General features: G+C 36.4%; 1 protein-coding gene across 1 annotated transcript; it reads right to left on the bottom strand.

Annotated features, from left to right (window-relative positions):
* Nucleotides 1-11740: 11740 nt before the first annotated feature.
* Nucleotides 11741-15978, bottom strand: LOC110886372 (palmitoyl-acyl carrier protein thioesterase, chloroplastic). Its single transcript, XM_022134158.2, has 6 exons — nucleotides 15584-15978; nucleotides 15370-15503; nucleotides 14249-14362; nucleotides 13986-14157; nucleotides 12324-12392; nucleotides 11741-12246 (listed from the first exon to the last, which is right to left on the bottom strand). The coding sequence occupies exons 1-6, from the start codon at nucleotides 15908-15910 to the stop codon at nucleotides 12001-12003; spliced, it is 1062 nt and encodes a 353-aa protein (XP_021989850.1). The 5' UTR covers nucleotides 15911-15978; the 3' UTR covers nucleotides 11741-12000.
* Nucleotides 15979-17101: the final 1123 nt, after the last annotated feature.

Here is a 17101-nt window from a genome sequence, read left to right as displayed (position 1 = left end):
GCGGGCATCCGATGTCGGAGTTGACGGGTCAACGGAGGATGATGTTTTTGACCTTTTAGCCCGACGTCTATTACTAGACGTCATTGGATTAACTACCGCAAAAAACCGGGCCCGTTTGAAAGTTTGCTAAAAAAAAAGTTGTTTGTTAAAAAATAAATTAACAAAATAAGTAAAATAATATTTATATAAAATAGTTACCGGTCTCTTCGTCCTCCGAAATGTCGACAAACGCCCGAGTCAACGCGTATTTCTCTTCCTTCGTCCATTTGATTATATTTTTTGTACGCCGCGGTGCGTCCTTATCCTTCTTCTTATGCGACCTTTTGCCGCGTTTTGATGTTTCTTGCACCGGTTCGGGTTGCGTCTCCGGTACGACTTCCACATCGGGTTCGGCTTCGGGTTGTGACGGTTGAGACCCGCTGGCTTGACCATAGCCGAAAGTGGGAGGAACAAACGGAGGGGCGCCACTCAAGTAAGCCGCGTAAGTTAAAAAGTTCGGGTCCATGTCTTGAAGGTTGTACGGGGTTTACGGTTGGGTTGTGTTTGGGTTTGCGGGTCTAGCGGGGACACCAAAAGGAGGGCGGTATGGATGCATGATTGTATAAAAATTAGAAGAAAGTGAGTTTTTTTTTTATAAAAGTTGGAAGAAAGTGGGAGAGATAGTTGTATAAAAAATGGTGTGAATGTGGGGTAAATATATATAGTGGGGAATATTTTAAATTAAAAAAAAAATAAATAAAGGAATGTTACCGTTTAAGAACGGTCAAAAAAGTGGGCCCCATGTGATTTTAAGCGTTATATTTAAAATGCCGGGACGATTTTTTTTCGAAAATAACGCCCCAAAACGCCCCCTGTAATGGGGGGTTGGGCGTTACTGGACGTTTTCGGGCAAATTTAAAAAAAAAAAAAACGCCCCACTACGAACGGTCTAATACTTGAACAAGAACTAGAAGATTATGCATTATTTATCCATTCAAATTGGAGAGGAATACAAACGCTAATGAAACGAGAAAGTTTGATTTCAAGCAGGCCGAGAAAGCTCTTATTGAAGTCAACATGTCGGTCATCAATTAAATGAAGAATCAAAGTATGAAGAAGGCTCTACCTAATTAAGTTTGGGGGGAGGGGGTTGTAATGGAAGCAATAAATTTAATTCGTAATTAATGTTCATTATCTCTTTAATTAATTAAATACTTAAGTATTATGTTATGTATTTTTAGACCGGAGGGTATGGGGGCCGGCCTTGGCCCGGCGAGGCCCGGCGCCGCACCCCCACACCGCCCCCCTGTGGTCCATCCCGTCTTCCCCGTCCTCCAGCCGACGCCCAAGCCGGGCCACCTCTTCACACATACCTATACATACATGCATATATATATATATATATATATATATATATATATATATATATATATATATATATATATATATATATATATTTAGCCCCATCCTCCACTCCCTTGGTCCATCCCCTTTAGGTCCATCCTCACTCCCGATGACGTGGCGGGTGACGTGGCGGCCCATCCTCCCCACTCCATACCTTCCAGTCTTAGGATAGAATGTCAACCTGATCGATTAGCCGTTAAATGACCGTTATCTTCTGTAACAACTCTCATTAAATTAATAAATTAGAATGATAATTAGTCAATAAGAATACTTTAATTGAGACACCCAAGTGATTTGGCACTAACCCTGAAATTTCCGGAATAATCGGAATCAGGATCAGGGCCCCTAAAACTCAGGGGGGGCTAAACCCTGTTTGAGAATTATCATTTAAAACTCGTTGTAACATTCTAAAATTCGATAGTAAACAGTTCACAAAAGCTATACCAGTGAGAAGGCTAGTCTACAAGCCTAAACCCATCTCTTACGGACCGTAAGGATTACCGCTTACGGACCGTAAGCTGACCAGGCCCCTTACGGACCGCAAGGGTTAAGCTATACGGTCCGTATGCATGTCGATTTTTGCACTATAAATAGCAGACATTGGCAGACGAATTTTGGTATTCACTGATCGTTCAAAATCGTTCTGTGCATCACGTTCGATCACTTATATTACAATTAACACACACCACACACACTAGGTGCTGCCGCGAAACAGGGTAATTACTCGATCGCTATTACGATTAATTTCCGGGATCAATATATCCAAGGAATACCTAAGTGCCGCCCTCATGGGGTTATGCTTTATCGTTGTCGATAATTCGATAATGAGCCGAAGCATTGTACTTTATCGTTGTCGATAATTCGATAATGAGCCGAAGTACTAATACTTTATCGTTTGTCATTTTGATAAATGAGCCGAAGTATTACACTTAGACATTCATTAGAAATTGATCTCGGGGGAGGTTATCGTAACTGTTGTATTGATCACTAACTCTGTTTTGTGTGCATTATTGTGAAATTAGGTTAACAGGGATAAAATCATATTCTGTCAGTACTAAATCTGCAATGTGAGTCATTCTCTTTTTATCAACTGTTTTACAATACTCCAAATCATTTTTCAAAGTTATAATTACAGTGATTAAGTTTATGTAATCACCAAATTGCAGCCGGTATGTGGGATATTGTGCACATTATTGTTATTATTGTTTCCTTCACATTAGGTGGGCGAGCCTAAATGTGACATACGTCACTCATTGGGCCAGCCAATGGTGATATGACCACAGTCACAGAGCTGGTCTGTGACAAATACCTATTCTTGAATGTTGGTTGATAATAAACATATGTAAAAACTCTTAATACTGTAAATTATAACAAATGTGTCATTTTCAGTAAAATGAATGATTCACTCAGTATTTCCCCGCTGACAAAACCTTTTTCAAACATGTTTCAGGTGATCTGCTGTAATTCAGGAAAAATGCAGGGGAAGCATTACAAGCTTAAAGTAGTGGCTCTATATAAAATAAATAAAGATATTGTGGGAATAAGAATTTATCATTAAAGTTATGTATTGTAAATTATCGGGGTTTTATCCCGAATTGTGAAATAAAATAATCGGGAAAAATATTTAGCTTTACAACGATCCTGATGTTTTTAAATTTTCCGCTGCTAAACTCAATTAAACAAATATCACGGGGTTTCTGTCCCGCGGCTCTGAGAAACGGGTCAAACCGGGTCGGGGGCCGTGACAGAAACAAGGTGGTATCAGAGCCACTGGGTTAAGCTAATTAAGTATTTAAACGATACTTAATTTTTCCTGATTACTATTATGTGATTATGTGTTTATATGTTTTAACTGATTATTTGTTAGTACAGTATGGGTAAGCAAAAGTTGCAAGATATCTATCTTAAATTAGATAGATCTATTTATGAAGAAGGTAGTTCGTCTAAAACTAAAATTTCAAAGCTCCCTACGATTCCTGAAGAAGGAATATTTGTGCAAAAAGCGAATTATGAAAATCCGCTATCTCCTAGAAAAAGGAGTATGATTATTAAGAAAAGTAAGGAGCAAATCCGAGAAAAGAAAATTAAAAAGGAAACCCTGGAGTTACTTAAGAAATCACCTTGGGAAGATAAACTTGATGAAAAATGGGCAAATTTGTATATGTTAGCCACTGTGGCAGAATATGCAAATCCCTAGATGCCCTAAAATTTGCAAACAGTACTTCCCAATAAGTTAATAAATAAACTCAATCTGAATGTGTTTCCTGTATGTTGTACAAATAGCCTGCAATAAAACTTCTGTGTTTATTTGTTAAACTTTGTTCCAAAGTTTTAACTTGATATTTTGTGCATTTTGCATATATGCTACACAGCATGAACGAGATATCTGAAGCTTTTCAGAACCTCAATCTGTACCCAGTAAATATTGAAGTTTCTCATGAATTTACGGGATACATTGCTGATGTGGATCAACCTGTAAAATCCCCTACTCCACCAGTGACTAAACCAAAAAGAAGGCCAAAAAGAAATTTTGTATGGGGAAGCCGTATACGTAAGAGAAAGACAGTTACAAAAACCCCTAAAACTAGTAAAACCCTAGACAAAGGAAAAGCAATCATAATCCAGGAAAACCCTAAACCACAAGAACAAGAAACTGAAGCCAATAATGAGTCTAGGCAAATGGAGGAACAGTTCGATCAGTATTCTCAAGAAATAGCAATAGAAATAGGACAAGGGTCTAAAACAACTCAGGTAGAAGTAGGAGAGAGTTCCAATCAAGACAAGAGAGTTACTTTTCAAGATCAGATAGATATTTTACTAGAAAAGTGTGACACCATGCAACCTGCCAACACCGGTATTTTTACCTATCCTATCAAAAACCCAATTCCTATGAATTTTGCACCAACAATCACTGAACCAATAGTCCATGACCAATTTGTAGGAATGGAAGAGTGGTGGACTAACGATTGGCAATTCCAAAATATTGTCAATAGTCCTTACTCGTTTCTTCCACAGTTCGATCCAGAACCCCTACCTAATCCACCAATGAGCAACGAAAACCTGGCTGAACTTCGCCATTTCGGTGAAGAGCTGATGGATGCAGGAAATAGAATTAGGGATATAGGGGAACAGATTGCCTGGAAGTACGACGAGAGAGAACTCCGTTTCTAAGATAACCGGTAGGAGGGTGGAAAAAGCTATCTTTGTATAATAGTACAAGTAAATAGCAAAACCTGTTGTAACATAACAAAATAAAACGTTGTAAGATATTGTGTGTATTGATGCATACTATACGAATATAACGTGAAATCGAGAAATCGATAATTTTGACTTTATGTGTTATAAATTGCTCAATTATTTGTATAACTTGTTTATTGCTAATTATTTATAATAAATTATCACCAGATGGCAAATAACGATAACGAACCAGTAAATGAAGTTAATCAATCGGAGCAAAACCCAGACGATCAATATATGACCAAACGAGATATTGAAAATATTGTTGCCCAAGGAATAGCCAACGCAATTCCAATGTTCGTTGCTGCTATGAAAAATCCAAACGATTCGCAACCAATCATTCCTAGTAAACATACTATCGAAGATAATCTCAGTAACAGTATAAACGGGGGCAATGATCATATCAATCATGACAATGAATCTCAGCACACACAGCGCCCTAAAAAGCGAAAAGCTGCAACACCTAGTTGCACTTTCAAAGAATTCCTTGCTTGTAAACCCGCTGAATTTGCAGGCAACGAAGGAGCAACTGCAACACTGCGATGGTTAGAGAAAACCGAAGCAGTAATTGCAATAAGTAAATGTGCTGAAGAAGATCAAGTCATGTATGTCTCAAACCTGTTTAAAGAAGGAGCACTAGAATGGTGGAATACGGTGCTACAGGCAAAAGGCAGACGGATGGCTTATGCTATGACTTGGGATGAATTTAAAAATCTTGTCGAAAGAAAATTTTGTCCCGAGTATGAAAAGGAACAAATGGCAAATAAATTCCTCAATCATCGAATGACTGGGGTAGATTGTCGTGGTTATACTTCGACATTCTTCGAATATGCGAGAGTGGTACCTAATCTGGCTTCGCCAGAACCAGTACTCATTTCTCGATATATTTGGGGATTAATTAGCGAAATTCGCAATATCGTTAAAGCTGCGAGACCTCGCACTATCGACGATGCGGTCGAATTAGCTAACACTTTAACTGATGAGCTGATACGCACACGAGACGAAGATAGGAAGAAGGAACTAGCTCAGAAAATTACCCAAGGATTCAGGATGGGTAATACTAGTAACTTCAAGAAAAGAGGAGCAGGGCAATTTTCAACTATACCATTCTGCAAAATTTGCAAAAAGAAACATTTTGGAAAATGTAATAGAATTTGCAATTTTTGTAAAACAACCGGACATCAGGAAGAAAACTGTAGAAAGAAATCCATAATTTGTTACAATTGTGGAGAAAATGGACATATCAAACCAGAATGTCCTAAGTTAATCAACCCAGCAGATAATAAACCCAAGGCAGCTGAAGGAACTACTAAGAAGAATGTTAGAGCATTTCAGCTAACTACTCAAGAAGCAGAACTTATTCCGGATGTGATTACCGGTACGTTTTTAGTTCACAACGTCTATGCAAAAGTATTATTTGACTCTGGTGCAAACCAAAGTTTTATAAATACTTCATTCTGTCAAGCCCTTAAGTTACCATTAACTACCGTTAGGCAGATCTTTACAGTCGAAACTGCAGATGGGAATTCAGTTAAAATTAATCAGGTTTTACAAAGAGTAGAAATAGAACTTTCAGGTCAGAAATTTGTTGCAAACCTATTTCCTATGAAATTAGCTGAATTCGATGTTGTGTTAGGAATGGATTGGTTAATAGCCAACCATGCGCAAATCATTTGCGACAAGAATTCTATAGAAATTCAAGCGCCTACTGGAGAGGTAATTAAGATTTTAGGAGATAAACCTCGGAAACCATTAAAGTTCATATCAGTAATGAAAGTTGCTAATTATGAACGAAAACAGGGAATAGTATATATGATTTCAGTAATCATTTGTACTAAAGGAAAAGAACTCAAGGAAATCCCTATAGTCTCAGAATACCCAGATGTATTTCCCGAAGATTTACCTGGGTTACCACCAGACAGAAAAGTAGAATTTAGAATTCATCTAATTCCAGGAACTACACCGATAGCTAAGGCACCTTATCGATTAGCTCCTACCGAAATGCTAGAATTGAAAAAGCAATTAGATGAATTACTAAGCAAAGGATTCATACAACCTAGTTCATCCCCTTGGGGTGCACCAGTGTTGTTTGTGAAAAAGAAGGACGGATCAATGAGAATGTGTATTGATTACAGAGAATTAAATAAGGTTACAATTAAGAATCGATACCCATTACCTAGGATTGATGATCTTTTCGATCAATTACAAGGAGCTAGGTATTTCTCTAAGATAGATCTAAGATCCGGATACCATCAGTTAAAAGTTCAAGAGGAAGACATACCTAAAACTGCTTTCAGAACTAGGTATGGTCATTATGAGTTTACAGTCATGCCCTTTGGACTAACCAATGCCCCAGCTGCATTCATGGACATGATGAACAGAATTTGTAAACCATATTTGGATAAATTTGTGATCGTATTTATTGACGATATACTCATTTATTCCAAAAGTCAAGTCGAGCATTGTCAGCACTTACATGCACTCTTAACCTTGTTAAGAAAAGAAAAGTTGTATGCTAAATTTTCAAAGTGTGAATTTTGGCTACAAGAAGTGCAATTCTTAGGCCATATGGTGAATCATGAAGGTATTCACGTAGATCCTGCTAAGATCGAAGCAATTACTAATTGGAAGGTTCCGCAAACTGCAATGGAAATTAGAAGTTTTATAGGTTTAGCTGGTTATTATAGACGGTTTATTAAGGATTTTTCCAAAATAGCTGTACCATTAACTAAGCTAACCTGTAAAGCCACTAAGTTTGAATGGGGACCTAAGCAAGAAGAAGCTTTTAGAATTTTAAAGCAGAAATTAACCAATGCACCAGTCTTAGCCTTACCAGAAGGAACAGAAGACTTTGAAGTTTACTGTGATGCTTCAAAATTAGGATATGGATGTGTATTGATGCAACGCAAGAAGGTAATTGCATATGCCTCCAGACAATTGAAAAAGCATGAAGAAAACTATACGACTCATGATTTAGAACTAGGAGCCATAATTTTTGCCCTTAAAATTTGGAGACATTATCTGTATGGAAGTAAGTTTACTGTTTATACAGATCATAAAAGTTTAAGATATATATTTGGGCAAAAAGAGTTAAACATGAGACAAAGGAGATAGATGGAAATCTTGAGTGATTACGACTGTGATATTCAATATCACGAAGGAAAGGCTAACGTAGTAGCAGATGCCTTAAGTCGTAAGTTCTATGAAAAACCAAAGCGAGTTCGTGCTCTTAGAATAAATCTATAAGTAGATTTAAGAGAACAAGTGAAGTAAATTCAGAAAATGGCAATCAAGGACGATGCCGAAGGAATGAAAGGTTACCTAAAAGAATTAGAACAAGGAAATGATGGAATTTGGAAATTCCACAAAAACAAAATTTGGGTACCTAAATAAGGAAATTTAAGATCGAAAATTTTAGAAGAAGCCCATAAATCTAGGTATACTGTACACCCAGGAAACAATAAGATGTACCAAGATTTAAAGAAGAATTTCTGGTGGATAGGAATGAAAAAGGACATAGCTGAATATGTATCTAAGTGTTTAACTTGTTTACAAGTTAAAGCCGAACACCAGAAACCCTCAGGCTTACTGCAACAATTAGAAATGCCTGTATGGAAATGGGAACTCATAACAATGGACTTTGTTACCAAGTTACCCAAAACCAGGAAAGGTAATGATGCAATTTGGGTAATCGTGGACCGATTAACCAAATCAGCTCATTTTCTACCAATAAAGGAAACCTTTAACATGGAAAGATTAGCCAAGCTATATGTGGATGAAATAGTATCCTTACATGGAGTCCCGCTCTCCATTGTATCGGATAGAGATAGTCGTTTCACTTCCCGATTTTGGACAAGTTTCCAAGAATCAATGGGAACTCGACTCAATTTAAGTACCGCATATCATCCACAGACAGACGGACAAAGTGAAAGGACCATCCAAACTCTGGAAGACATGCTCAGAGCATGTGTAATTGATTTTGGAGGTAACTGGGATAACCATTTACCATTAATTGAATTCTCCTATAACAATAGTTATCATTCAAGTATTGAAACCGCTCCATTCGAGGCTCTGTATGGACGCAAGTGTAGAACACCCGTATGTTGGGCAGAAATAGGAGAAAGTCAATTATCAGGTCCAGAAATTGTGCAAGAAACTACACATAAAATAACTCAAATCAAGGAAAGATTGAAAACAGCTAGAGATCGTCAAAAGAGTTATGCAGATAATCGACGCAAACCTCTCGAATTCCAAATAGGAGACAAAGTACTACTGAAAGTATCACCTTGGAAAGGAGTTGTAAGATTCGGTAAGAAAGGAAAACTGAGTCCTCGATATGTTGGACCATTTCCAGTGATTCAACGAATCGGACCAGTTGCTTATCGCTTACAATTACCAGAAGAATTGGCTGGAGTACATGATGTATTTCATGTATCCAATCTTAAGAAATGTTTATCAGACGAATCTCTGGTAGTACCTCTTCAAGACATAGAGGTGAATGAGAAATTGAAATTCATAGAAAAACCTTTACAAATAGAAGATCGAAAAGTCAAGTTTCTCAAGCACAAACGACTTGTACTGGTGAAAGTCAAATGGAACTCCAAGAGAGGACCAGAATATACTTGGGAACTGGAGTTAGAAATGAAGCGCAAATATCCTTATCTATTCCAGTAAATCTCGAGGACGAGATTTTTCCTAAGGTGGGGAGGATGTAACAACTCTCATTAAATTAATAAATTAGAATGATAATTAGTCAATAAGAATACTTTAATTGAGACACCCAAGTGATTTGGCACTAACCCTGAAATTTCCGGAATAATCGGAATCAGGATCAGGGCCCCTAAAACTCAGGGGGGGCTAAACCCTGTTTGAGAATTATCATTTAAAACTCGTTGTAACATTCTAAAATTCGATAGTAAACAGTTCACCAAAGCTATACCAGTGAGAAGGCTAGTCTACAAGCCTAAACCCATCTCTTACGGACCGTAAGGATTACCGCTTACGGACCGTAAGCTGACCAGGCCCCTTACGGACCGCAAGGGTTAAGCTATACGGTCCGTATGCATGTCGATTTTTGCACTATAAATAGCAGACATTGGCAGACGAATTTTGGTATTCACTGATCGTTCAAAATCGTTCTGTGCATCACGTTCGATCACTTATATTACAATTAACACACACCACACATACTAGGTGCTGCCGCGAAACAGGGTAATTACTCGATCGCTATTACGATTCATTTCCGGGATCAATATATCCAAGGAATACCTAAGTGCCGCCCTCATGGGGTTATGCTTTATCGTTGTCGATAATTCGATAATGAGCCGAAGCATTGTACTTTATCGTTGTCGATAATTCGATAATGAGCCGAAGTACTAATACTTTATCGTTTGTCATTTTGATAAATGAGCCGAAGTATTGCACTTAGACATTCATTAGAAATTGATCTCGGGGGAGGTTATCGTAACTGCTGTATTGATCACTAACTCTGTTTTGTGTGCATTATTGTGAAATTAGGTTAACAGGGATAAAATCATATTCTGTCAGTACTAAATCTGCAATGTGAGTCATTCTCTTTTTATCAACTGTTTTACAATACTCCAAATCATTTTTCAAAGTTATAATTACAGTGATTAAGTTTATGTAATCACCAAATTGCAGCCGGTATGTGGGATATTGTGCACAGTATTGTTATTATTGTTTCCTTCACATTAGGTGGGCGAGCCTAAATGTGACATACGTCACTCATTGGGCCAGCCAATGGTGATATGACCACAGTCACAGAGCTGGTCTGTGACAAATACCTATTCTTGAATGTTGGTTGATAATAAACATATGTAAAAACTCTTAATACTGTAAATTATAACAAATGTGTCATTTTCAGTAAAATGAATGATTCACTCAGTATTTCCCCGCTGACAAAACCTTTTTCAAACATGTTTCAGGTGATCTGCTGTAATTCAGGAAAAATGCAGGGGAAGCATTACAAGCTTAAAGTAGTGGCTCTATATAAAATAAATAAAGATATTGTGGGAATAAGAATTTATCATTAAAGTTATGTATTGTAAATTATCGGGGTTTTATCCCGAATTGTGAAATAAAATAATCGGGAAAAATATTTAGCTTTACAACGATCCTGATGTTTTTAAATTTTCCGCTGCTAAACTCAATTAAACAAATATCACGGGGTTTCTGTCCCGCGGCTCTGAGAAACGGGTCAAACCGGGTCGGGGGCCGTGACATCTTCGGTTTGGCGCCATAAACCGCCAAACATAACCGTTTGTAACTATTGGGTGATATGTATTTAACATTATGATTGTAACCAGATCGAATCACCAAGATTTCGACATTACAATTATTTTTTTTGATTATCCACATTTCGATTTCTCATTCTTATTACGAATTAAATTCCGTTGTGTTCTTGATATCCATCAAAATACCTGTCCCGACCTGAAATTCTAACGTCTATTTGAGAGAAGTCAAGCATCGAAAAAAGCGACCCCAGTGGAAAAAAATCACGGGTTTGCCGGTGGCGATGTGGTGGAGGCGCAGATGGTGGTGGCGAGTGGTTGTAGTGTCGACGTCGGCTATGGCGCGACTCATTTGGACATTTTAAGTTAACCCAAATTGTATAATTGAGTATATTAGAATTTACCCATTGTATAATCTGAGTTTTTCAAAATAAATAGTATGCAATTTTTCTATCCAAATAAACCCATTCTTCAAGGTTGTGGGTGTGGCTCGGGGAGAGCCACCTGGCGTCGACACCGAAGGGGAACACCGCTTCCCCTCTTCGGTTTCGGTGGGTTCGGGGAATTCCCCCTTCTCCCTGACTGCATTCTCTCTCTCTCTCTCTTGTGCCGATTGGTTCGGAGAAGGGATGACACCACCCCCTTATGAGATGGAGAGGAATGTGGTGTGAGACGCAGGTGATGTGGAGAATGGGGGTGATCAGTGGAGAGCAACCATATCCCACAACCTAAAAAATTGATCATGGTTGTTATCATCACACAATAACTTTGGTAACTCTCATCATGTTGATTGCATAAATTTGATAAATCCCATCACGTTAATGTATTTCATATCAATTTGATAAAATAGCGTTTGGATCTAATGCATTATTTTATGTGTCTAACATTTGTCCACCACATTTATATTTTATTGTACAATACATTAGGTATTTTATAAATGCAATATAAGAGACAGAGAAAATAAGATAAAGGATTCACATGGATCAACAACTTGAACGTATGTAGGTTTAGATCTTCCGTACCCCTTGGGTTTTAGCTGATCGTGGAAAAGAGTTAATAATGTGTGTTTTACCATATGTATTCTCTAATATTAGCCTGCCACTTACTTATAAAAACAACTAATGTGTCCTTACTTTTCAGCATATTTTGACCGCCATCGCGACCTACCTTTCATGATACGATCACCACTGCCACCTCCGATCTCAAGTTGAAGCAGATGTTCACAATCAACATGGTCGCGATTGGCTATTTCTCCATTGTCGGTCCCAATTACAAAAGTGCGAGACTGGACCACATTATCCTTCCTACACTCTCGACAGTACTCTAAAGTCATGCTAGTGAGCTCATAGTTTTCCATAATTGTCACGGGAACACTCTACAATAACAAGCAAGTGTCTTAATTCATCACAAGTCATCTGTATTTATTTGAATGCAAGATTGTCCAATAAGTACCTCGAGTATCCACCCAATATATTTCACATTGTTAACATGTTGATTGATATCCAAATCGCTCCATCTTGGCTAAACATGTTCAAAGAATCAACAAGTTCAGATATATGCACTAGGAAGCCCACAAATATAGTGTTTCATGTACATAAAGTGTTTTCAAAACTGGACTGGACCAACCAAATTAGAACTGGACACATAACCTATTTGGTTCTATATATATATATATATATATATATATATATATATATATATATATATATATATATATATATATATATATATATATATATATATTATTTTCCTTTCAAAATACCATTTAAGATCTATGTACTACCTTAAACTCCATATTTTGTTTACTAAAGGTTTCATTATTATTGCAAATCTAATAAAAACTGATAAAGTATTAGAGTAAAGTTCCCGTACAAATAACTTTAACTTACTAAACGTACGAATAACATGAAAAAGGCAAAAAACGCGGTGACATTTTCGTAATTATTTGCTCGTAGAGTAATTATCAGAAGTACTCTACAAATGGTCCTGTAGAATAATTTTGATCTTAGAGAGTAATTATTATATTATATTTTAATAGGGGAAGGTTCAAATGAAAACCACTTTTTATTGTGAAAACTCGAAAACTAATTAAAAAAAGCCAAAAAACATACAAATTTTTTTTTATTTTTTTTTGCAAACCAAATTTCGCAGGTTTTTTTATATATAAAAAAAATTTTCAAAAAAAAAAAAAAATTTTGTGTAGTGCACATGTGTAATACTACACATGTGTATGTGTACTACACATGTGTATTATTACACATGTGCACTACACAATTTTTTTTTTTTTGAAAAAAAGTTTTTTTTATATATAAAAACCAGCGATTTTTATAAAAAAAATTGATAAAAAATTTTTTTTGTGTGTTTTTTAGGCTTTTTTTAATTAGTTTTCGAGTTTTCACATTTATTATGATGTTGCCTGTTTTTCAAACAAGTTCCTACCAGTGAATCGATAAGACAACCAATTTGACGGTTGGACCGGTTATGAAAACATTGCATACACCCAATGTTTTAAAAACCGGTAAATACCGGCCGGTATTACCGTTTTCAGATATAAACCCGGTACGAAACACCCCGGTAAATAAGTGAAACGACATAAGGTTTGTACCGGCGGTAAAATCCGGTATACCGGTTTGAAACGTAATACCGGTACCGGCATAGGGTTATTTTAGTTTGAGTTGATACTTATTTTCAATATATATGTTACTTATCTTATGTAATTTTTACATATTATGATTATTCGTAACTAAAAGTTCTTATTTAATATTGTAAGAAACGAAAATAGTTGATGTATTCAACACTCAAATGGCTTAAACATATCGTACACTTTTATTTAAAAGAGTTTGTTGGAAAACTGAATGATTTTCGATTATCTTTTGGATTATTTTTTATTATGGGTTTACTTTTGGATCATCTTTAATACGTAATCATTCATTTTTTGGATTAACTTTTGAGTTGATGTTGTAATTTATGAAATTATAGAGTTAGCTAGTCAACCCGGTTGAACCGCTCGGTACAACCTGGTTCAACCGGTTGAACCATTTTTTAGCCTAATCCGGTTTGATCTAAAAACCGGTTTTTAAAACATTGCATACACCCGAAGAATATTGTACTGACCGTTAACCCGTTGCGAACATGGTCAACTATGTTCTCATCTTGCTTTGACCATTTTATAGTATCTTGTTTGACCACAGGCGGTGTATCCAGAAAGTATTGTTCTAACTCAGCTCGAACTTCATATGGGAATTTGAATAACCTTCTTGTCTCTTTGTTCATCATCACCCAAATGCTACAAGAAATACATATATACCACAATGACCATCAATTCAAAAAGTAAACAATCAAAGTTCATATAATCTCATATGGCAGAAGTTTTTAACCTTGACGCTCTTATTAAAATCGCGCCTGTTTTGGAATCGCGAAACATCCAATTACAACGCATACCATTTTTCCCGGATGCAGCTTTCCAAGTATCAACTTGAACAACATCCCCCCTATAATAGATTTGAGAATGGCAAGATGCATCACACTCCAACAATAAGCTCAAGATGACAAGCTTCTACTAAGCGCGGGTGTCAGTGTATAAACTAGCAAACATGTTTTTTTTTTTTTTTTTTTTCAAAACCAATATTGTTTAGAATTGCAAGAGCTCCGATCCATAAGCACATATACATATTGCTTAAGTAAAAAGAGCAAATCTGAAAAAAAAATGGTTTATTACATTATTAACTTCTCCACACTCTAGAGTAGTGTGGTTTTAGCGATTTTTAAGTCAAACTATGAACCAAAACGTTAGTAATTGACGACTTTTATTTATTTTTTAAACCAAAACCAAAAAGTAGAACTCTTAAACGAACCAAACCGTTAGTAACGGTTGTTTTCACGATTTGAGTTGGTTGGGCCCTTACACAAGATGTCCAAACTTAGAGTTGAATCATCAATACCTTACCGTGATATTAGATGGTGGGAGAGTGCATGGTTTTTAAAACATTTTGATTTCCTTAAACTTAATTAAAGCTAAAACAATTTTAATTACGTCTAAATATATGTGTGTATATATATATATATATTTAAAAAATTATATAATATATTCGTATGGTTAGTCCAGTTTTATAAGGTTGGTTTTAGGTATAAACCGTAAAACAAACCGCTCACTACGGTTTGAAAATATTGAAACTGTACTGTGAACTCCCATACCGCACTCTTTATTTAATTCTGTCCCATTTTTCCTTTATTAGAAACCAATATACATATATAAAAACGTGAACATATGTATATATACATGTGTGTGTGAGCGTGTATGTGTGTATATAAGCATATATGCATTTAGAAAAAAAATATTCAATGTCATATAACTAAACCCTAAATGTATTGAAATATATATGCATCCAAGTTAATTTATATAATAATAAATAGTATGAGGGTTAATGCGGTTCTAGCGACCTCCCTCATTACCACCATACACAAACATAATATGAACTAGAAAAAAAGATTATTGTACCATGCTGGAGAACGGTCCACTACTAGTTGCATCTTAGTCATCACCCATATTAGGTTCTTCTTGCACATCTCTGGTGTTGAACCGAAGCCATCTTGCAAGATTCCAATCGTCTTTAAGTGATTAAGGGCTGTTTCCTAAACATTGTGAAGTACTTAAGATCATGCATGCATGCACATGCAAACAGATATATTAATGACAAATTTACCATATGTACCTGCAAATGATTCATAATTGTTTCTATAGAAGTTGTTTGATCTGGCCCAACTTCATATGATCTAATATAAATATTTTGTCGGAAAACTAACCCGTCGTTAACCATTCTCCCTAAATCAAGATCCGAAACCAGTTTTGGAAGCGCTTTCTTGTGGTTGATCATTACCATCATTGGCTTTACGGGGATAGTTCGAATCGTGGGAAGAAGCATGCTCCGATCTTTAACACCAACTCTAGTAGCATTTACCTTTGTAGGATCTTTAACATGTAACCCCCAAAAAGAAGAAGAAGAAGATGCTGCCTTTATAATTATATCATGCACATACATGATCTCGGCGAAAAGTTTATAAGTTTCTGAAAGATGAACTGCAATGTTATAAGTTGCTTTTTATTGTTTAACTATTTCTAGAAACCACATTTTGTAAAATTGTTTATTTAATTCTCATGCGCCATAGAACTAAATCACTTTTCAACTTATAACTAATTCTAGACCCCCATTGGGATAAGTCATATGTAGGATACATTACATTACATTAAGGTAGGTAGAATTTTATAATAAGTGGAACTAAACAAGGTTTGTTCTTGTCTATGTGAAGCTAAAAGTTAGCTGGAGTTTTATTGTCTATGCGAAACTAAACAAGGGGAATTCAATATTTCAATTCATGTCATGTCTATGTGAAGCTAGATACGGCTTAATCTATGAGATTCTAATTAATTAAACACGAGTTTTGTCATTAACGCAAATCAAGAATAATTGATACTAATTAGTAATGTGTTTATGTTTGCCTTTAATCCTAACCATATAAACCCTTAACCAAGTTAGTTCAAATTTGGTGAGACAATTACTGATATTCGCCATCACCACTTTGGTGGGGTGGTCAGGAGTTTTCCCTAAGGGGTTTCTTTTGTGAGAGGTGCAGGGTTCGACTCCCACCCAGAGTAGGTGTGTTCGTTAAAGGTGGGCTGGACCATTCAAAAAAAAGTTACTGATATTCGGTTAAAGGTGGAGGTATTTCGTTAAAGGTGTGTTCCGTTGAGCCATTAAAAAAAAATTATTGATATTCGGTTCAACAAATAATATTAAAATAAATGATAGCCAGTTTGAAACATAACTATACAAAAATTATTGATATTCGGCTCTCACTATCTGCACACCAAGCCAGGCTATCTGCACATTTAGGGTTTAGATACGCTGCGTATTGACCAATACGCAGCGTATAGGGTTACCTGAATACGCTGCGTATTGGTCAATACGCAGCGTATATAAGTGGTAGGTACACGACCAGACAGTCAAACCTAGTACCATGTCAAATCAGTCTTAAATAGGGTGCGTATTGATCAATACGCAGCGTATTGACAGACTGATTTGACCTGATACGATGTTGTCCAGGGCACGTGAATAAAGTAATACGGTGAGTAGGGATCAATACGCTGCGTATTGACATGCCAGATGAAAGTCTATTTATCCCTCCATTCATGTCTGTTACCCATCATCCGACATATACTTTGCTTTCCTTTT

The sequence above is a fragment of the Helianthus annuus genome, chromosome 10, assembly GCF_002127325.2.
Source record: "Helianthus annuus cultivar XRQ/B chromosome 10, HanXRQr2.0-SUNRISE, whole genome shotgun sequence".
NCBI lineage: Eukaryota > Viridiplantae > Streptophyta > Magnoliopsida > Asterales > Asteraceae > Helianthus > Helianthus annuus.
Note: the sequence above shows the minus strand (reverse complement) of the source record. Positions and strands in the feature narration are given on the sequence as shown.